We start from the raw sequence: 22988 nt of genomic DNA on the forward strand, positions 1-22988 counted from the left end.
GTTTAAATAAATGAGAGGTTTAGGAAATTAGACACTAAAGAAGCAAGTTAAGTAGTTGGTAGTCGTTTTCTGATTTCATCCTTTTAACTTATTTGCAGGTACCTTTATGCAATTGGTAAATCAGTTTGGAAGAAGTGGAAGAAACGGTATTTCGTGTTAGTTCAGGTGTCCCAGTACACATTCGCAATGTGTAGCTACAAAGAGAAGAAGTCTGAGCCATCGGAAATGATGCAATTGGATGGATACACAGTTGATTACATAGAAGCGGCGAGCGGTAGGTGAATACCTTAGAGCCGTAATAGCAAACATCCTTTTCTTTCTTTTGCATTGCAGCCAATTTAATGTTTGGCATCGATTTAAATGGAGGGCGATATTTTTTCAATGCAGTTCGAGAAGGTGATAGTATTGCATTTGCCTGCGATGATGAAAATGAATGTAGTCTCTGGGTCATGGCTATGTATAGGGCTACGGGGCAATCACACAAACCCACACCTCCAGTAACCCAGGATAAAAATTCGGCGATATCAAAAATACAAGGCGGTAATATATAAATTTGTACAATAAAACTTATGATAGTTGCTATAATATTATTATGAGGGAGATAACCCTCTAGAAATATATTATAATGTTTACTATTCCACATCAAATAGGAACCTGGAACAACGCTAAATTATAAACCTAATTTTTGTTTCAAAGTGCAGATGCCGACAAAGCTCGAAAGCATGGAATGGAAGATTATATAAGTGCAGATCCTTGCTTATTCGACCACGCTGCTCTCTTCAAAGTACTACAAAATCTTACGCTCGAGTATCGCCTCAACGATCCTTTTGCGTCATTGGTACGTTAAATAAGTTTAAAAAAGATAATTGTATAAATAGATTTATCTTCAACAAATTATTTCTGGCAAACAGGGTTGGTTCAGTCCTGGTCAGGTCTTCGTGCTCGACGAATATTGTGCGCGATATGGAGTGCGTGGTTGCTACAGGCATCTGTGTTATTTATCAGATTTGTTAGATAGGGCAGAAAAGCAGTACATGATTGACCCCACGTTGATACATTACTCGTTTGCGTTTTGCGCTAGCCACGTGCACGGAAATAGGTACAAACGAATTTATACTTATAAATAGTAATTCTGTAGAAACATGATGGTCTTATGTATTGATAGACCCGATGGCGTTGGTAGCATAACGCACGAGGAAAAGGAAAAGTTCGCTGAAATCAAAGAGCGCCTTCGGATATTACTTGAGTATCAAATAACAAATTTTCGCTTTTGTTTTCCATTCGGTCGTCCGGAAGGTGCTTTAAAAGCTACCCTGTCTCTCTTAGAGCGTGTACTTATGAAGGACATTGTTACACCCGTACCACCGGAAGAAGTGCGTATGATGATCAAGAAGAGTTTAGAAACAGCAGCCCTAGTTAATTATACACGGCTATCTTCGGAAGCAAGAATTGAAGGTGCGTAAACAATATACTCTTAAAACTGCATGCTTCATTTCAAATATATTCAGATTTCGATTTCTTAGATATTTACTTAATAAACTTAATTCAGAAAGTTGAATTATGTCATACTCGGTATAGAAGCTATGTTAATATAATATTTATAGCAATTTGGCATTAAACTAAAGCATGCTCAAGAAAGTATTCCCACTTAATGTAAATAAGACATTTTATAAGGTTGAGTTTAGTCAGTCGAAAAATCTAAAGCCACTCACTGCAAGCGGTATGCCTCGGAAGGGTTTTGACTGATTAATATTGTGGCGAACACGAATGCCAAAATAGAACAAAATCGACGACAAATTGACAGAAACAACCAGACACTGTTGTTCGAGTGGCGATGTTTTGGTAACGATCTACTATGTATGTATGTATATAATTACAATAATATAATATTAAGGGCTGCCGGACTGACATTAGACACAGTTAGAGTTAGAGTGCTACCGAATAAGGAGTAAATGAGTTATAAATACCTCTCCTAAAACATCCACGCAGAAACTGCTTGGAAGGAATGCGTTAGGTTCTGATTAGTCTTCTTCAGCTGCATCCAGGTGACCATATTGAGGCTGTGTAATTGATAACCGACCGGCTCCCCTTCCGTCTCTGGAAGACCAGTCGGAGTTTCCTGCAATATAGGTTCCAGATCGTTTTCCTAAGTTTTTTTCCTATAGAATATCCTAGACGGATGAGCTACTTCTTTGTAGAGAGTTACCGATCGTTCGATTTCGCTAAATTTGGCCTCTTTCCTGTATCCTCATATGACTTTTGCCACTTCACTGTCGTTTGAGGCAAATCCTCTAGCACACTCTGGGAAGCCAGCCGAAATGGAGGCTACACCAGCCCCTTTCGTAGCCTTGGTGCCTGACGGTTCCGCCACTTTGGGTGCTAGACTCCTAGAGATAGGTCTTCACTTCCCGATGCTGCCTTTTCCTCGTTAATTTTGTTTAAAAAGTTCATGGTAACTGGTGCTCCACTCTCAACAGGTAAGGCTAGGGTAGACGTACGCCCTTATGGGGCAGTGCGATCAGAACCGACCAGCGTAAAGAGGGAATATTCTCAACTAACTCTTACCTCACCAGCTAATGATGACGTGGGGGAACGTATTCTGAGGCCTGTTACAAAATTCTCTCTAAAAGACAGTAATTTTCCAACAACTTACAGATGTAAGAATATTAAACCCAACCTTAAATAAGTAAGGAAGGATTAAGTTCGGGTGTAACCGAACATTTTTTACTCTCGCAAGGTATGTGATATGTTTTAATTAAAAGTAGGAAGTATTGCATTCATTATTTACAATCACAGGCTAGAAGCTGCATAGTTATTAGAACGAGAATCTTACTTAATTTCACTAAGATTTCTTACATATTGACCGATAGAAGTCAACCAGAAGTTCAAAAATATTTATATTAGGTATATGGGCGCTAACAATACCTCCTGTTGACCCAATTTTACCTAGTTTTGGCGCAAGGGCATGCTGTCATCACAAAAATATTCTCCCCGAACTTTAGTACTTACATATTGACCGATATGTTCGGTAAAATATCAACTAAATGCACTGGGGTCCAGATATTAACGTCTGGGTCCTTGAAAAGTTATAGCCGGATTTTGACAATTTACGGGCATAAGATTAAGTATCTTAAGGGTACCACTTGTGCAAAGTTTTATCACGATATATTCATTTCCTAGCTGACCCGGCGAACTTCGTACCGCCTAACAGTCAATTAATGTCGTGTTACCTTTTAGCTGAACTAATTTAGGCTTTGATGAACGTAATACAATGATACAAAATAAATATGAACATGGATAGATATATAAAAGTATTTTATTATGATCAACAATACATACAGAAAGAGAATACAAATAAAAATTAAGTACTTCAAACACGTGTCAGAAAAAAAAAATTAATTAAAGTATGTTGTGCAGCATGTGATGCCCTCGGATTAACTCTGTTCATTCAAGCACCTCGTGGTAAACGACATTCTTTGTTGTGGCCAAAATCACTGACATGAATGGAGGTCTTTGCATCTCCGCCAGGGGCATCCAGAAAAAATAAACCATCATTTCCATCATCAATTGCCTTACTTGGATGTAGCGTTCCAAGTGTAAAAACGTAGCATTTATGAGTATAGCAACGTTCTTGCGAACGGATCGCTTTGACGAATCGCAAATAAACTGGTCACTGTTGTCGCTGGAGGTGTTGTGGCACGTTGAGCAGCATTCGACGTTGTGAAATAAACTCTCTGACCGTTCTCTAGATGCACCCGCCAAATGTACAACAGTGGGATGACGTTCGAGAATAGGGAATGAGAATATACGCCAAATTGCTTCATTGCAGTTCACATATCTACCGACTTGATAGCGCGTAATTTCATCGTTGGTATTGAATGTTTGGATTCCAAAAACCGCCATGTCGCTGCCTTTCGTGACATATTTGCAAATGTATTTAATTGACTTGACCGAATTGCAATACTCTACATTACAATGTGCCTTGAATGTTTTAGAAAGAAGTCGCAAATGTGGAACAACCCAACTGTTGTCGACCACAAAATCGTTTCCTTTCACTTTAGTTGTGATAGTTCTACCATTATCATCGGGCGATCGACGCCTATACAGTGGATAACCATCATTGCCGTCATTTTTCGTGAATACCGTTTGGAGCACTTGACCATGCACGGTGATTGGTGGTTGATGGTGCCACACGGCCCATGAATCATATTCTTGATTACAACATCATGTAGGTCTGGGTCGGTTTCAGGATCAGGAATCTCCGCACATATGATGTCATCTATTTGATCTGGCCGAATTCTTTCGACTAACCAAATTAGAATGTGTGCATCCGGCAAGCCTCGTTTTTGCAAACAAATTTAAAGAGTACCTGAACTTTCGAGACAGAGACAATAGTTTAGATAATAGACTACTACTTTGGATAGTGCACTTTTTAACCTTGGTAATACATCTTTAAAAAATCATAGACAACATAAAAAGACATTTTCGTTTTCGTTAACCTATAAAATAAATTTTAGAAATGGTTTTCGGAAATACAATAGTTTAGATCATAGATTACTACTTTGGATAGTGCACTTTTTAACCTTAGTAAGTATTAATCATAGAAAAATCACAGACAACATAAAAAGACATTTACTTTTTCGTTAACGTATAAAATAAATCTTAGAAATTTTTTCGAGTATATAGTCTTTAATTTACACAAAATAAAGTTATGAACGCACGCGTAAACGTTAATCATTTGTCATTATTTCTGAACGCATGTCAACCATTACTTATCGTATTTGACATGATGGACAAAAAATGTTTGACAGGTACAAAACAAAGTAACATTAGGGGAAAATGATTCATCTTTTAGAATTATGTTTTCGTCGAGTTTTCATTATTTTTAAGATTTATTCTCATCCAACGAACCAAAAACCACGAAAATTGGTCTAGCCGATCTCGAGTTATAAGTGTTGTAACAAACCCGACTTTGTTTTATATAATATATATAGATATTCATTGGTGTTTAATTTGTATACTGGAAGTGATAAAGGGAATTTAAAGTTGTGTTATATGGGAAGTAAGCGTGTTTGTCCGATTTCATTTCACAGTGAATGACTGGGTAATCTCACATACCAAATTTGGCTAAAATTGGTTGGGTTCCTGAGATATAAGAATTCACCTAAAGGTGGACGTGAAATTTAATGATTGTGGCTCATTCGGGTATCACACCGAAATATAACATACTTATATAACATATTATTATGATTCCACACAATTGTCGGTAGTGTAATCTTAATGCCCTGACTATGTGTCTATTTTTATATCGTTGAATTAATTCTCTTATTTTTACATGTTTAAAGAGGATCTCCGTGGTGAAATCATGGTACCGGCAGCGAAGAAACTCGAAGACCTCATACATCTGGCTGAACTTTGTGTTGATTTGCTACAACAAAATGAAGAACACTATGCAGAGGTATGTTTGCAAAAACACAGCAAAAACATGTTATGATTTATTCTTATGTTTGTATATTATACACTTTTTAGCGAAATATGCTTATATTTGTATACCTACAAAACGTAATGCGTATTTCAATTAAACTTATAATTAAAAAATGACATACATAATATTATTTACTATATGTGCTATACTCACAAATGTAATCAATATGGAGGAATGAACGCGTTTATAAACTTGCATACCTACTAAATATGTATAAATATGTGTATAAATAAATGCAAATCCTGTATGTGTGTCTCTATGTTTTGAACGTAAATAGTCATGCTGCAAAACTAACTTTTTAAAAAATGTCGTGGCTTATGATACCCAATCATATTTCTATTGGATTTTATTTATATTGACACTCTACTGAACCAGACACATATGTATAAGTATTTCAAAGCTTACTAAACTAAAACTGGATACCTTAGATACACTTGTATTATTTTGAGCAGACCACAGAATGTATATATATATATGTAGATGACCATGATTTTGTGAGGTATGAAATTTCTTCTAAAAACACGCTTACTGCAGCATCTCTAGAATCAAAGTTGATGTTTCTGAATTTAAAAATGCTCTTATTGAGGTCTGGTAGCATAACTTCGTTAGCTTACCACATTCAATATGAATCTTTTACTTTACAGATATCGAGTATGTGCAGTGCTTATAGCTGATTTTACAATATCAGGTATATTATTGAAAGAATCTTTCCCTGATAATAGGTACGCTTAAATCGAAACTGATAAAATCGGTACATACATTAGCCTCACATTGTGTACTTGTGCCTAAAATGGATAAAATCGTATCATGATTTTCGTTATTCTAGCAATCGGCTCGGATCTTTCTTTAACTTTTCGTCTGACTTTATTTACTTTAATGAAATTAAAAGGATTTCTTTCTTTAATATAAATCCGAAATGAACAAGCAAAATGTAGTTATGGAACTGAGTGAAACCACGACCTACAATATATAAGTATAAAATACAGAAGTTGATAAGATACCAAATTTGATTGGAAACTATTTGGATTCTTCACAAAATAAATGTTGCATCCTTGCGCAATATTTTGTCACATAAAGTTTTGCCAGCACCTAAAAGAATATCCCAGACTTTCAAGCTTGCAAATTGCGACAAATGTTCGGTTACACCCGAATCTCCCCCTACAGCAATTTTTGCAAACCGTTATGACACCTTTTTCTGGATATAAGATAGAAGTGCTGGGAAAAGAATATTGGTTTGAGGAATATAATATGACGTCTCTACTGCTGCTTTGTTAGCAGTATTTTCCATTACAAGGGTGAGGATCACAACTTATGCAAATATTTATTGGAATAGTTTTTAATATACATATAGACTTCATAGGTTGTTTATCACACCAGAAACGACTTAGTATACGGTCACATATCGAGTAGTATACACTTACATTTGTATGTATATAAGTCGTGTCGCTATATATACATATATATTGTACTATTGGCTGTTGTGTGAAATGAAAGTTATATTTAGTATATAATACCAACTCTATATTAAGTTGTTTTGTAAATGCTTTGATTGGTTCGGGTTTAACAGACAATTTGAGGCTTTGCCTTACACAATTGTTTGTCCTAAAATTATTTTTTAATTACAACGCATTGGTTCTGGTTGTTTATAATTGGTTGGTTATAATTTGTCTTCGATTCGCCAAGCGTTGAAGAGTATCGAATCGAACAAATCACAACAGTTGCTTAAACAGACTGGCAGCACTTGCTGGACAGCCTTGTAGAGCTGCAAAATTATCGATAGTCGGACCACTCGATAGTTCCAATAGTTGAAAAAATACTATCGATAGTTTTTTCTCTTGAAATCTACTTATTTTTCCTTCTAACGCATCCAACACCTAATTAAAGTGTAAAAAGTGGTTAAATTTAATAAGATAGTTTTAGGTGTTACCAAGTTATCCAAAATTAATAATTCACTTTTGGTATTACCAGACTATATTAGTATGTAGATATGTTAAGTGAAATTTTGCAATTTTATGAAAATGTTTGGTAATCTAGTTAAGGCATAAGCCATCGATAGTCAAAGTAAACTATCGATAGTGAGACGAAAATAAAACTATCGATAGTCCCATCGACTGTTTTGCAGCTCTACAAGCTTGCGCTAACATGCCCTCTGAACAATGTGCTATTCTGCTGCGTACCTAGAGAAATACTTCTTTCCGCCATAAATTTTAGTAGCTTCTCCAATACCATTCAATTCCCTTAACATTCAATTAATAGTTCGGCCAAACAAAAACAGAATGGTATGTATGATACCAAAGCCAAAACACATTCTCTGATAATGATGATACCAGTTTGAGTAGCAAACTTATTATTAATATTTAGCTAAAGGCAATAAAAAACTCTGTGTATTACCATTTTTGAGAGTAATTTGTTATTTGAGCAGTTCACAACAGCACAGGTCTAAAACATTAAAAAATGTTTGGAGAATTGAAGAAAGCGGTAAGAACACTTTAATGGCAAACCCCCATACCCTTTTGAATAGAATTCACCTCCCTAATTTAGTTGACAGGCGGTGGTTTAGTTTCGAAAATTTTGGATATATAGGCGAAATGTTTTTCAACTTAGTATCGTTTTAGTAAGGCTAGCCTCTCTCTAGTTGTGGAAGTTCTAATAGGCTATTGCCAGGTCGGGGAGGTCCACGCTGTAAGGTTGAGAATCTACCTGTATGAAAAGAGACCAGGTGGAAACATTTCAACACTTCTTTCTTGATTGTCCTCTCTTTGCGAGATCAACGCTTAAATACTTAGGAGCTTACACTTTCAGATGTCCCACCGAGCTTGTGGGAATATAAATTAGACTCCTAAGCTAATTCGTACTGACCACAAGGCGCTTTGCCGAATCATAACATCGGATACGGGAGTTATATTTTTAATGCTTCACAGAGGACTTCATATAGTAGTCCAAGTGCGATCCAGCCATGGAATCTAACCAAACTTAACCTCGCTTTAGCTCGTCACCCAGCGATTCTCCAACTTCTTTAATCTGATACGGGAGTTATATTTTTAATGCTTCACAAAGGACTTCATATAGTAGTCCAAGTGCGATCCAGCCATGGAATCTAACCTAACCTAACCTCGCTTTAGCTCACAGCGATTCTCCAACTTCTTTAATTTGCAGAGCCCTCTGACCGTTTTGGCTTCCAGTATTTAGTCGATATAGAACACATCTTGAAAAAATACCACCCTATTTCCGGATTAAGATAGGATAGTCTTCGCCTGGTCTCTGATGTATACCAGTAAATCCATGTTTCATGACACCGAGTCTTATTCGGCTGAAATTTTCACAGTAATCGTCTACAAGAATATACTAAGGGTACAAGGTTAGGTTATCTTCTTGCCGAAATAATAGGAGTACTAACTGGACGGTGCCCTATTGGCACCCCTGCTAAAGATTTTGGAGGACGCAAATTGTCCAAGTTGCATGGTGAAATGTAAGGTGGTAACATTTAGAAATTTTCTCCTCCACTCAGCTTCCAATAGACTAAGGTTGAAGTATCTCTTTAGTCATACATTCTACGAACCAGGCGAATTGGCTGGAACTGCTATTAGCCGTCTCAACAAGTTAGTGGCGCAAGGCGCTTTGTCGATATGCGACGGTCTTTTCGATCCATACTTAGGGAGTTCTGGACATCATAACGGACCGGCGTCCAAGTTGAACTTAAAGTCCAAGAGAAATTATTTGTTGCTCAAGGCGATTTGTTGAAATTCAACGGTCTTTTTTATCCATACTTAGGGAGTTCTGGGCATCACAATAATAAATATGCGTTATTACCTTACTTAATCTAACGAGCTGCTTTACTCAGACACATATTATTCAGTTTTTATTGTGGTTTCGAAGATGTATTTCGCAATATTACTCATTGTATATTTACCCATATTTACCTAGTGCTTTAGGACTAAATTAAAAGTATAATCAACGGAGTGGTAATAAGGCACCTTTGTCTTCTTTAATTCGAATGCCAATCACAAAGATTTGTATGTTAACATATTCATTAGATATATTACTCATATATTGTATAGAATGTACATAAAACATATACATGCGTATGCACATTTAAATGTATGTACCTTATAGCTTCGAAAGCATGAGAAAAAGAATAAGGAAAAAAAGGAAGGTCAAGGCACAAAAGAGGAAACAGCCGAAGCTGCTACATTGGGCGCTGCGGGGCAAGGTATAAATGGGCTAGGAGCAACAGCCGCCGCCGGTATCGGCAGTAATGATGGTGATGCTGGAAAATCGGCCCCAGAAGCGGGAGCTTCAGGAGCAGATGGAGCAACAGCGTTTCGCTACTGCATGCCAACACATGCAGTATATACCTCACCAGTACCAACGGCATGTACCTGATTATAAAATCAACTAATGTTTTCGTTTTAATATGCATCCAATCACATATCAAGAAATTTGATTAAACCACATCAATGCTTACCTACAAGTAGTTTCGATTTATAAAATTGCATAAATACATATGTACATATGTTGAACTTGCATTGGTCACTAAGAAGTCCGTACATAATTTTAAACTAGTTTGCTTAAATCCATATAGATCTAGTTTGGTATTTTATATTTATTAATTAAAAGTACCTTAGTATGTCTTATTTCAAGCCAGTATTACAATGATCGCTTTAGAACTTTTGTTTTGGTTTTTGCTTAAGTACATAAATTAACAAATTTATCATTGCGATTGATAGAACGAGGACCGAATACACACATAGGTAAACAGTATATTTTTTCTGATACAATTCATAGTGCGAAAGATTTGGAGTCCAAAAATTTAAATATTGTCAATTAATCATCATTGCTCTCAAATATGTACATACTTAATCCTGCCATAAGTTCTGTTACAAGTTTAAGCTGTTTACCTTAGATACATTTTTTAATAAAGCAAATTTTAATTAATATTACATACATATATTAAAAGAGCGATGGCCATTGATCAATAGCAGCACGCACAGTTTCCTTTGGTATTGGCGATGCTGCTCGAACCAACGATTTTTTAAGACACTTAAAATTTGTATGAGGTACTCGACAGGTCATGTTCTCCAACTCTGACTACAAACTGTAGTCCAATGGATTCAAATATGGCCTTCCAGATGGCCAACCATCTGAAACTATGAAATCAGGTATATTGCTATTATGCCATTGCTAGGTGGCGTTATGTGCTGGAGCAGAATCCTGTTGGTGATCCAATGAAGTCCATCGCATAAAGCATTGCTTAACTTTTTTGCTATGCCTTTTAAAACATCCTGATGGTACACTTTTCCCCCAGTTCTTCATAGAAGCGAACACGTGTAACGCCTTTACAGGAGACACCCCTCCAAACCATTACAGCAGTTGGATGGTGACTATCTTAAACCCTTGCAATAAAATGTTTTGTGTGTTTGCAAGTTTTTGCGTAGATTTTGTCATTTTTCTTTCAGCAGTGAAAATGTTTTCTTCTGTAAAAAGGATACTTTCACTGCGTGTCACTGAAGAAGCCGCTTGCATCTGTTGAGCCAAATTTGCTTCAAGCACGTTATCAAAATATGATTACTTCACCGACAGTATGCTTTCATGTGAAGATCACTTCGAATTGATCTGGTCAATATATCCATTACATAATTTTCTGTGTTCTTAGGAGATTTCTGCGAAAGCGTTCGCCAACAGTTTTTATGCTAAATTGATTCCAACTACTTCTATCTCTGTCATAAACTGTAGATGTTAGGAGAAAAGCGATCAACAGTGCGGTAAACAAAGATTCTCAAAATGTTAAGATTTTTGAGAAGCTCATGCATTGTAAACTTTGTGACAGAATTTATCGCAAGACTATGTACATATGTTGCGTTGAAATTCTTAGACTATACAACTTCAAGGGAGAATTAATGGACAGTTGTTGTTGCTGTTGTAAGTTGTAAGTCCTTGGCGGATAAAAAAAGCCGGGTCTGTCCCAGTTACATAGACCTGACTGTCGTGGGAACGGATTAGTTGACGGTCGTATATGTTTTCTGGGATTGCATGATAAATATTTTACGCCCCTTATGCAAAGCTTTGACATGTAAATGTAATTTTAATAAATTGACAGATGACACAACTACGTTGTAAATGTTTGACTATACTAAAATATAATATAACAGACCTCCTAATTGTATATCAACATCGTACTTCATTTTTTTTTTACAATCATTACCTGTCTTCAATTCGCCAATCGTTTGAGAGAAGCGAATCGAACAAACTATACTAGATGTGCTAACAAACGGACACCACTTGTGGTGCAACCTTGCACTAGCATGTCCTCTGACGCATGTGCAATTGTACAACGATTCTTTCCTGATGGAGAAATTCTTTTTTACGCATCAAAAAACGTTTTAGTAACCCGTTAGCTTTAATTTCTGTAAAATATTATGATTGATTTTAAGTCTTAAATTTTTTAAATCAAAGAAAACAAAGAAATTGGTAAACTTGATAGCATTGAAGATAGCGATTATGCCACTTGAATGGCGTATCCGCTTACCCTCTTGTACGAATTCCACTCGATAACTTTGTTGTTGCTTTAACATGTAATTTTTTTTTTGACAAGAGAACAGCGAGTAAAGAAATGGCGAATCGAAGACAGCTATTGTTTACTTTATTAAAACCTTAAGACTCCAAAGCATGTTGTTGCTTTGACATGCAAAAATTATAAAATAAGAGACTACGACATTTTATGCACGATAAATGCTCGGGTCGTGACATCATGAACCAAAGAATGCGAATGACTCTTTTTAAATTGCTATGCAAGTTTGGCAGATGTACAATTTCCTCGTGTTATTCGTTCGTTTAACGTAGCGTATCGCAATCTTTGAAATATTCTGGGGTCAGATTCTTCATAAAATAACAATGTATGTAAAACCAAACAAAAGTACCTTCCACATTTTTTATTTGCCTTGAGCTTACAGAGTATCTCTACATATTGGGTTGGCAACTAGGTAATTGCGGATTTCACTCATGGATGGATGGGAAAAACGCATCGCAAGCTCACAAAAAGTTATGGACTGCTTATGGCGACGAAGCCATAAAAGAACGGCAGTGTCAAAATTGGTTTGCCAAATTTCGTTCTGGTGATTTTTCACTCAAAGATGAAAAACGCTCTGGTCGTCCAGTTGAGGTTGATGACGACCTAATCAAAGCAATAATCGATTCGGATCGTCACAGTACAACACGTAAGATTGCAGAGACGCTTCAGGTATCACATACATGCATTGAAAATCACTTAAAACAACTTGGCTATGTTTAAAAACTCGATACATGGGTTCCTCACGAACTGAAAGAAACGCATTTAACGCAACGCATTAACAGCTGCGATTTGCTAAAGAAACGTAATGAAAATTATCCATTTTTAAAACGAATGATAACCGGCGATGAAAAATGGGTTGTTTACAACAATATCGGGCGGAAAAATCGTGGAGCAGGCCAGGTGAACCAGCTCAAACAACATCAAAAGCTGGCATTCATTAAAAGAAGGTTTTGTTATCAGTTTGGTGGGATTATAAAGGAATTGTATACTTGTAACTCTTACCACCCAACTTAACGATCAATTCTGTTGTCTACATTGAACAACTAACGAAATAAAATAATGCACTTGAAGAAAAGCGGCCCGAATTGATAAACCGAAAAGGTGTTGTATTCCATCATGACAATGCAAGGCCACACCATTCTTTGGTCCCTCGGCAAAAATTATTGGAGCATGGTTAGGATGTTTTGCCACATCCACCATATAGTCCTGACCTTGCACCATCGGATTATTTTTTGTTTTGAGCTTTACAAAACTCCCTGAATGGTAAAAATTTCAATAATGATGATGATGTCAAATCGTACCTGATTCAGTTTTTTGCTAATAAAAACCAGAAGTTTTATGAACATGGGATTATGATGCTGCCTGCAAGATGGCAAAAGGTCATTGATCAAAATGGGCAATACATTACAGAATAAAGTTATTTAGTTCCATGAAAAAATTGTCTTTGATTTTTTTTTTAAATTCCGCAATTATTTAGTTGCCAACCCAATATAATGGTTGTTTGATTTGAAAACAATATACTTGCATACATTAGACTGTAAGTTGGTTGGCTTACCAACTAAAGTGGCTACAAGTTTTAACTGATAAGACCTTAAGTTCCAGCGGCCTGGAAAAATTGTCCTCACAATATAATTATAATTAAACAGTATTCGGCGGCGCTATTAACAGCGTTCGGTATAAATAGCTAATATCTATGTTTATGTATTTCTGTGTTAACACTATGCCAATCTGTAATCTTGTTCTGTAACTTACTGTGACAAATGGATTTTACATTAATTTGAATTTGCATTTTTTCCGCTGTTTTAATTTTTATTTACAATATTAAAATTAAAAATAGATAAAACATAAATCGTTTGAATGCATAAGTTTGTCGACCAGTGTTCTAGAGTATTGAAGATGATGTCTCTGTGCGAGCTCAAGCTCAAAATGGTAGAACACGAAGTGCGCAAACGCGAAAAAATGTTAATTCTAAAATAATTTTTTAATTCTTAATTAACTGCTTGGGATTAAAATCCGGCATTTGGTATTAAAAATTAAAAGTAATTTTTAAAATTCAAAAAATAGTTTAGCTCAAACTATTTTTAATGCACTATTGACAACTCTGGTAATATCCACAAGGAAAAGCGGTTAAATTACTGTAAAAAAAATAACCAAAATGCTTCTGGAATCTTAGAATAGCATTTTCATTTTTCGTTGTAAAAATTTAATAGTACAATAGTTTACAAAGTTAATAATAATTATAGTAAAATCGAATAGAATGTGTATTATATAAGACTTTTACATAATTGTAGCTTTTAGAAGACAGTATGAGATTTTAAGGTATGCATAATTGTAGGTGCGTATTGCAATTTTAACGGAGTGTAACTGAGTTGACGTGCTTGATTTTTGTCATATTTAACTGTGACTGATTGACTTGGTCGCTCTCTCCCAATATAGTTTCATCTTATTTCAAATTTTAAAATAATTAAAAAAAATTTGGACGTTTAGATTGATATTAATTAATTGGAAATTTTAAGGGATACGGGACCGTCTGTGAGTAACAGCAGCTTATATTTATATACCATACACATGCATATACCTACAAACGAAAATTCTACTCTGTATATTTGACAGATTTCATTTATAATCAATTTACATTTAATCATATCTTGATTGCAATTACCTACATACATATGTATCTATTTTCACGAAAATAAGTACATACACATAGTATTACTATGCAGCATCCATATGCCTTTTATTGTTTTGACCTGTACGCTAATATTTTTTTCTGCACGAGCGATAATTATGTTTTACAAAGTGTGCGCGTCTTGTCCTGAAACGTATATTTTACATATATCCATTTACACTTATTACGCATGTTTCGACTTAAATTGAAATCAATTGTTTTGAGTGAATTAATTATTTCATCTGCATCCAAAACAACAAAAGGCGTTACACAACCAAAATCAATTCACCAAAGGTATTCCGTTTGAGAGAGTTCACTGAAGCTCTGAAATAATTAGTAGTACTGAATTTATAAACAAAAGATAATAGCGGTTCATCGTCCAATGAATACTTATATTTATGAAATTTATAAATATTTTATTAAAAGTTTTTGGTATGTTTTATATAAATACTAGTAGATCCGGCCCCTTATTGCTGTGGCTGTGTTTAAAAATAAATATTATTTACGAAGAAAGGAGAAAATGTTATTGTTGGTGTAAGGATCCAAAATATTGTACTTGAGATTTAATTTTAAAAATGATTCATACAAATATTTGTTTATTGAAAACTAAATGATATTTCAATTTTTCGTTTTACTTAAAACTATAATAATTATTATTATTATTCTTTTATACTCTCGCAACCTGTTGCTACAGAGTATAATAGTTTTGTTCACCTAACGGTTGTTTGTATCACCTAAAACTAATCGAGTTAGATATAGGGTTATATATATATAAATGATCAGGAAAACGAGACGAGTTAAAATCCGGGTGACTGTCTGTCTGTCCGTGCAAGCGATAACTTGGTGAAACTGGCTACATACATATGTCCCCTGACGCCCAAGGGAGATCGCGTGCATATGGGCGTAATCGGACGACTAATAAACAAAAACTAATAAAGTGCCATAACTAAGCACTTAATTAAGATACAAAACTGTAGTATAGTACAGGTTGCAGTAGAGGGTTTCGTCTATGGACGAAAAAATGTTACAAAGTGGGCCTCCTAAATGGTTTTATGTTCATATCTTCCAAACCACTAGATCTAAATGATCCAAATTGGAATGGAATCAGATAAAAACCACGTCCACTCTTCATATACGGTTATATTGAAAACTACTAAAAGTGCAATAACTCACTGAATAAATGCGCGACAAGCATTAAATTGAACAACATTGATGGTACACATAAGCTTTATAAGAGCACGTGTAAAATTTGGAGTTTGGCACCGCCCCCCTTCAGGTGAAATCCTATATCTCAGGAACTACTTAAACAACACCAAATTTGGTGTCAAAGATTATCCAAACATTTTTATCACACGTTGTGCAAATTGGAAAAATCGGATAACAACCACGCTTACTTCCCATACAACACAACTTTAAATTCCATCTGATTCTTTCACTTTCCGGTATATAAATCAAACAAAAATAGTTATATCGGGATAAAATATTGCACAGATAGTCTTTTTAAGGTCTCAACTCTAAAAATTGTCAAAATCGGACCATAATTGTTCAATCCCCATGCACCGAATATGTATAGCCAAGGGCCTGTGCCTGACTTTTTACTGAAAATATCGGTTAAAATATACCATATATAGATATATAATTGAAATTTGGAGTTTCTTTCCTTCCTTTTTTGATAATAGTATGTCTGTATGTCAAAAATGGGTTCAATTCTGTCAAAACTTCCCTTAGCCCCATATACCTAGTATAAATACTTTCGAACTTCCGGCAGACTTCATACCGCATAGATCGGCCAATATGTGAGTGATCTTAAGAGGTTACACGGGTTTCGTCGGGTAAAAAAAGGCTTATTTTCAATGATTTTTTTCTATATAAAAAGTTATTTATTTAATTCAAACTTTTTTCTGTCTTAAAGATAAACATTTAAAGAATAAGTTCTGAGATTTTCAAAAAAACGAAATAAAAATTCTGCCATTGTAACGTCACTTCCGGTGACCTTTCAAAAAAAGGTGCGTCCGCGTTGTCAGCATAACTCCTGACAGGAACATTTAAAATGAAAAAAAAAAATAAATGTGTTTTAGTTAAGACCACAAACTCGTACTTGAATGAAGGAAAAAAATAAAAAATTAAAATTGGAACTTTTGGCAGACGTTTTTCCAAAAAAATGAAAATTTCGGTCAAATTTGCTCGACATTTCTTTTTTTTAAAAAGATGTAATTAAAAAAAAAACCATCCTTCGTCCATTTACGAGCAAATTGTGTCTCAAACACCTGTATAAAATTTCATCAAAATGAAGATAAAATTGGAATTTTGGCAGACCTCTTTCTAAAAAAATTTAAATTTCTGTCAAATTTGCTCGCCATTTCTTTTTTTTATACTCTCGCAACCTGTTGCTACAGAGTATAATAGTTTTGTTCACCTAACGGTTGTTTGTATCACCTAAAACTAATCGAGTTAGATATAGGGTTATATATATATAAATGATCAGGATGAAGAGACGAGTTGAAATCCGGGTGACTGTCTGTCCGTCCGTCCGTCCGTCCGTCCGTGCAAGCTCTAACTTGAGTAAAAATTGAGATATCTTTATGAAACTTGGTAGACATGTTTCTTGGTACCGTGAGACGGTTGGTATTGCAGATGGGCGTAATCGGACCACTGCCACGCCCACAAAACGCCATTAATCAAAAACAAATAACTTGCCATAACTAAGCTCCGCAATAAGATACAAGACTGTTATTTGGTACACAGGATCACATTAGGGAGGGGCATCTGCAGTTAAAATTTTTTTTTAAAAAGTGGGCGTGGTCCCGCCTCTAATAGGTTTAATGTGCATATCTCCTAAACCGCTAATGCTATAATAACAAAATTCACTGGAAGCAAATGTTTTTAGCACTTCTATTGACGGTGTGAAAATAGTTGAAATCGGGTGTCAACTCCGCCCACTCCCCATATAACGGTACTGTTAAAAACTACTAAAAGCGCGATAAATCAAGCACTAAACACGCCAGAGACATTAAATTTTATCTCTGAGATGGTATAAGATGACTTTATAGGAACCGCGTTCAAAATTAGATAGTGGACGTGGCACAGCCCACTTTTAGGTGAAAACCCATATCTTGAGATCTGCTCAACCGCTTTCAACCAAATTCGGTGCATAACGTTCTTTTCATGTTTCTATGTCATAGTGCGAAAATGGGCGAAATCGGATTACAACCGCGCTTACTTCCCATGTAACACCATTTTCAATTCCATCTGATTCTTTCACTTTCCACTATGCAAATCAGGTAACAATGATTATATCGGGGTAAAACTTTGCGTAAATAATGCAATTAAAGTATGCCACCTTGCGGCCAAAAATTGTCTAAATCGAACCAAAACTGTTCAAACCCCTAAGTACTAAATATGTGAACCCCAGTGCCTATAGTTGACCTTCTACTGAAAATATCAGTCAATCCACAAAGAAATCTCAAACAAGTATACCAATTGACTTTGCGAGAGTATAAAATGTTCGGTTACATCCGAACTTAGCCCTTCCTTACTTGTTTAATAGTTGTAATTGAAAAAAAAATATCCTTCGTCCATTTACGAGCAAATTGTATCTCAAACACCTGTATAAAATTTCATCAAGATCGGTTGAGTAGTTCGCGAGAAATCTTGACAACCGACTTTGAAAACACAGTTTTGAGAAAAACGTGTTTAAAGTTTTAAGTAGCCATATAGCTGACCTCGAGCACGCAACTTTATCTCCAAAACTATTACTGATATCAACTTGAGAAATTGGGACAATATTCTAGAGATATTATAGAATTAAATAAGACAATAAAAAAAATTTTTTTTTTGAAGCCGCGAAACCTATGTAACACCTTAAGGGGGTATTCTGGTTTAGAAGCCGAAAAACAAAAAATATTTTGTCCATTTGATATTTTTGATATTTAAAGAGTACATATCAATTATAGTATTAAAAAAAATGTGGAAAACGGTTGGCCTCAAGGGCCATCCCTGCAACTTCCCTCTAATTTCATACACTAACGTTCAAATTTCGCTTTTTTCACTGCTTTTGAGCTCTTAGAAATTTTTCGTTTTCGATATCTAGCAAGTAAATCAACCGATTTCGACCCGGTTTGCGGCAAAGGATGTGTTTCTTCAAGGTTTAGAACTGATTAGTTTTTGGTGTCGATCGGTCAAATCGTTTGGTCGTCGATTTTTCAAAATTTTTATTTTTGAGATTTCTCGAAATCTACTGGTCCGATTGGGTCCAAACTTACACGAAATTCAAGTGCAATGAAACCCTTTGGAATGCCGTTTAGTTTATTCAAATCGGTTGAGCAGTTTAATAGTTATAAGAGGGTCACATACATCCACACACACACACATACATCCACACATACATACAGACATACGGACATCATCGTAGAAATGTTCGGGGAAGCTTTCTTGACCCTCAGAACGTCGAGATCTGTTGAGAACTCGATTTTTGCAAAATGGGGTGAAACCAATATCTTCCCGATTTTTAGAAAATTTTCCATTTTCTTAGCGGGAAGTTAAAAAAGAAAATTTCCAAAAAATTCCAGGCCGGCAAAATGGAGACTAATGAAAAAATGGAGTGTCCTGGTGTGTAGGATATCAGGACTCCCAGTAACCCGAAATGGAAATTGTTAATAATAATGCACTACGAGAGGATAATGGAAAAAAATTGCACAAATTGGCAGCTGTTTGAAAAATATGTTTCGTTATTTCCTTGTTTTTTTTTTGAATTTTTTAAAAATATAAAAAAAAAAAATTCCAAAAATCCTCTCGTAGGGCGATAGTATAATGTATAAAAAAGCTCTGTATAGATTTCAAGTAAATCGATTAAGTAGAACTTGAGTTATCATGCACACCGTTTCTAAAAAAAAGCAGTTCAGAGAAAAACGACTTTAAAGCTCGCACCGAGCTGCCAGTCGACTTGGTTGGCGCATCACAAAATGAGCTGTAACTCCGAAAATAATTGAAATTTGGAAAAATCTTTTTGGGACATTCTTAAAGGGTTATACTACAAGTATATGATATTTTTAAATTTATAATCCAGAATACCCCGTGCTTTTCTAATAACGGTGCATCTTTGTGCCTATGGATAAAGTCGGGTTAAAACTTGTCCTAGCCCCCATATAACTAATATCAGGATATTCAAAGATCAGGTTGACTTCATTCCTTATATATTGGTGATGGTATGTGAAGTACCTTAATGAAACTCAGAGAACTTCTTTCTGTGTTAATAATATGTAGTAATGCCAAAAATATATAAAAAGAATAGAGAATTTAAATTTTAACAGACGTCAAAATAATAAAGCATGGTTTTTCTAACTTTTTATGTTTTTTACAAAAAATAATATATTTTAAATAATACTTTACTGATTTTAAACTCATACTATGAAGAAAGTAACTGCCAGTTTTCCAAGCGATTGTTTGAAAACTTTTCAAACTACCGTGTACGCAAATTTAAAAACCGTAGTACGCAAATAAAAAAAAAACGTTTGAAAAACTCTTTCGTTCGGGTTTGAAGGAAAGCTACTCTCTTTAATGGCATATAACAATAGAACAAGTCGGAATTTTCATTTAAAATTTTGTAAACATATTTATCAATAGTTTTACCAATAACATATGAAATAAAAATATCAGTTTTATGACCGTTGTTTTATGCGTGATAATTATTACACGTACTCCAGTCCGAACTCCGCAACTATCTACCTCTTGAAGAAAGGAAGTAATTTATTCTAATTGGTTATTCGTTGTTTTTGCGATTGCATGTATTTCAGAATTCACCGTCTTACCTTTTTTTAATTCTATTGTAGCCATATATCAGATAATAACGAGGTACTAGGCCACTTTTTGTTAAGTATTCATTAATGGGATTTTAAAAATTACGAAAACTGTTGTTGTACAGTATAATATTAAAAAATATTATTGGTAATTGAAAGCGGATAGAATCACATTTATTATCATTGTTTGAATGACTTAAAGCTATGCACGAGTACGTTTGCTTTTACAATATTTACAGTGTTGAATAGTAATGCATTTATAAATAAAAATATACACTTAGATTTTAGAAAACTGTTGTATACTATTTATACACATTTGTATTCATTCTGACTTTCATTAAATTCAACACATATGTACTACAAGTATGCACATGCAACTACATAGACACATGCTCTTGCTGGCAAGGCGTTTCCTTCCAAACGACGCTCAAATTAAATGAGTGTTGTAATACTTGTATAAGTGTTTTTTTTATTTTTTCCATTCCACTGTTTAGGCATTCGCATGGTTCAGTGACCTGTTGGTGGAGCATGCAGAAATCTTCTGGTCGCTATTTGCTGTGGACATGGATAGGGTACTCACCGAGCAGCCACCAGATACGTGGGACTCATTTCCCCTATTTCAAATACTTAATGACTATTTGCGTGCAGACGGTAAGCATACTTTTTTAAATATCAATGTAGTTTTAACGAGTATTATATTAATTTATGATTATTTATTAAAATAATGTGTAATTAGTTCTCCGCAGGGTAGTCAGTGTAATTCAAAGCCCATAACTTAACTAAGCCTGATAACAAGAAACATTTTCTATCAAGTTGGACTATTATTATATTTTTTCGATTTTTGACTCTTAACAAACTAAAAAAAAAAATATATTTATACATAACTAGCTGACCTGGCAAGCGTTATTTTTAGAAAATATTTTTAAAAACACTAACACTAGATATAAGTGTGTGGGGGATGTAATTATAATTGAAAGAGGAATGAAGAGTTGTACACAATTAAAGTAAACTTTATTAAAGCTAATAAATTATTATTTAATAAAGTAACAAATAGTTATGCGTTAAATTGCATTTATTGTTAGCTATCTAAACATCAAAAGTAATCAATATTTCATATTTCTACTACTAACTATGGCAACTAAAAATAAACAAAGATTATTTTATCTAGGCAATGAAGTGCACAATATTTTTAGTCAGTCAGTCTTTACGAAATGGTTTGCCCTTGCGAGAACATGCCACCTACAGTTGCGCGTTGGAAAGCGATTGCAAATCTAATTGGAAATTGAGAGTATTTGAATTCAATTGGCATTTAAATTTTGGCTTCGATAATGTCTTCATTAATTTTTATACTCTCGCAACATGTTGTTACAGAGTATAGTGGTTTTGTTCACCTAACAGTTGTTTGTTTTACCTAAAACTATTCGAGTTAGATATAGCGTTATATATATATAAATGATCATAATGAAGAGACGAGTTGAAATGTGGCTGACTGTCTGTTCGTCTGTCCGTCCGTCCGTCTGTCTGTGAAAGCTGTAACTTCAGAAGAAATTGATATATCTTTGTGAAACATCGTACACATGTTTTTGGTACCGTAAGACGGTTGGTATAGCAGAAGGGCGTAATCGGACCACTGCTACGCCCACAAAACGCCCTTAATCAAAAACAAATAAATTGCCATAACTATGCTTCACAATAAGATACAAGACTGTTATTTGGTATACAGGATCAAATTAGGAAGGGGCATCTGCAGTTAACATTTTTTTTTTAAAGTGGCCGTGGTCCCGCCCCCTAAAAATTGTCTAAATCGAACTAAAACTGTTCAAGCCCCTAGGTACCGAATATGTGGACCTCAGAACAAATAGTTGAATTTTTACCGAAAATATCGGTAAGATATTTTTTTTTGAAACTCATATAATAAAATAAATAAATAAAACTCTCGATAATAGTATCTCCTTGTGTCAAAAATGGTTTGAACCGGATCAATACTTTCTTTAATATAAAATTTACTAATCGTGTGCTATTGCAAAGTCGTAGTGGGTTCAAATTATGACGAAAAATAATTGAAGACCCTACGAATTCAAAAAGTCAATTGGGTAATTCACAGTTTCCTTGGCCTCGATAGATTTGTATGACACCAAGTCCCATGGCAACAACTGTTATATTACTTGAATTTAATCCATTGACGTTCACATTTTTTGTTGCAAAAATCACTCTTCCTGCCAGTCATCCAAGATTTTTATATTTTGTGTGTACACTGGGAAATATATTGTCGATGAGAGTATTTGTGAGTTGATGATGGCGCAGAAATCAGTTGGCAATTTGATGCAACCAGTATTTCCACGTTTAGCAACTATTCTTTTGACAATATTTAACAGTTGTTTTCAGAAAGTTTCGACAGATGGATCTTGAAGCGTACTAATGCGCATGATCGCTGTCAGTTGTACTTTTTCAACATTACGTTACAGTCGCGAT

General features: G+C 34.9%; 1 protein-coding gene across 15 annotated transcripts in view; it reads left to right on the forward strand.

Annotated features, from left to right (window-relative positions):
* Cadps (calcium-dependent secretion activator 1) overlaps positions 1-22988 on the forward strand; it is a 112179-nt gene that overhangs the window by 68208 nt on the left and 20983 nt on the right. For 12 of the 15 annotated variants that reach the window (XM_070112317.1, XM_036372963.2, XM_070112313.1 and 9 more), the window contains 8 exons: positions 99-274; positions 334-540; positions 702-838; positions 912-1099; positions 1166-1455; positions 5346-5458; positions 9599-9856; positions 21011-21167. In XM_070112317.1, coding sequence (XP_069968418.1) covers positions 99-274; positions 334-540; positions 702-838; positions 912-1099; positions 1166-1455; positions 5346-5458; positions 9599-9856; positions 21011-21167 — 1526 coding nt within the window. The remainder of the gene's footprint in view (positions 1-98; positions 275-333; positions 541-701; positions 839-911; positions 1100-1165; positions 1456-5345; positions 5459-9598; positions 9857-21010; positions 21168-22988) is intronic. The other 3 variants (XM_070112323.1, XM_070112325.1, XM_070112324.1) reach the window with 1 other exon arrangement.

Source organism: Bactrocera oleae, chromosome X (assembly GCF_042242935.1).
Source record: "Bactrocera oleae isolate idBacOlea1 chromosome X, idBacOlea1, whole genome shotgun sequence".
Taxonomy (NCBI): domain Eukaryota; kingdom Metazoa; phylum Arthropoda; class Insecta; order Diptera; family Tephritidae; genus Bactrocera; species Bactrocera oleae.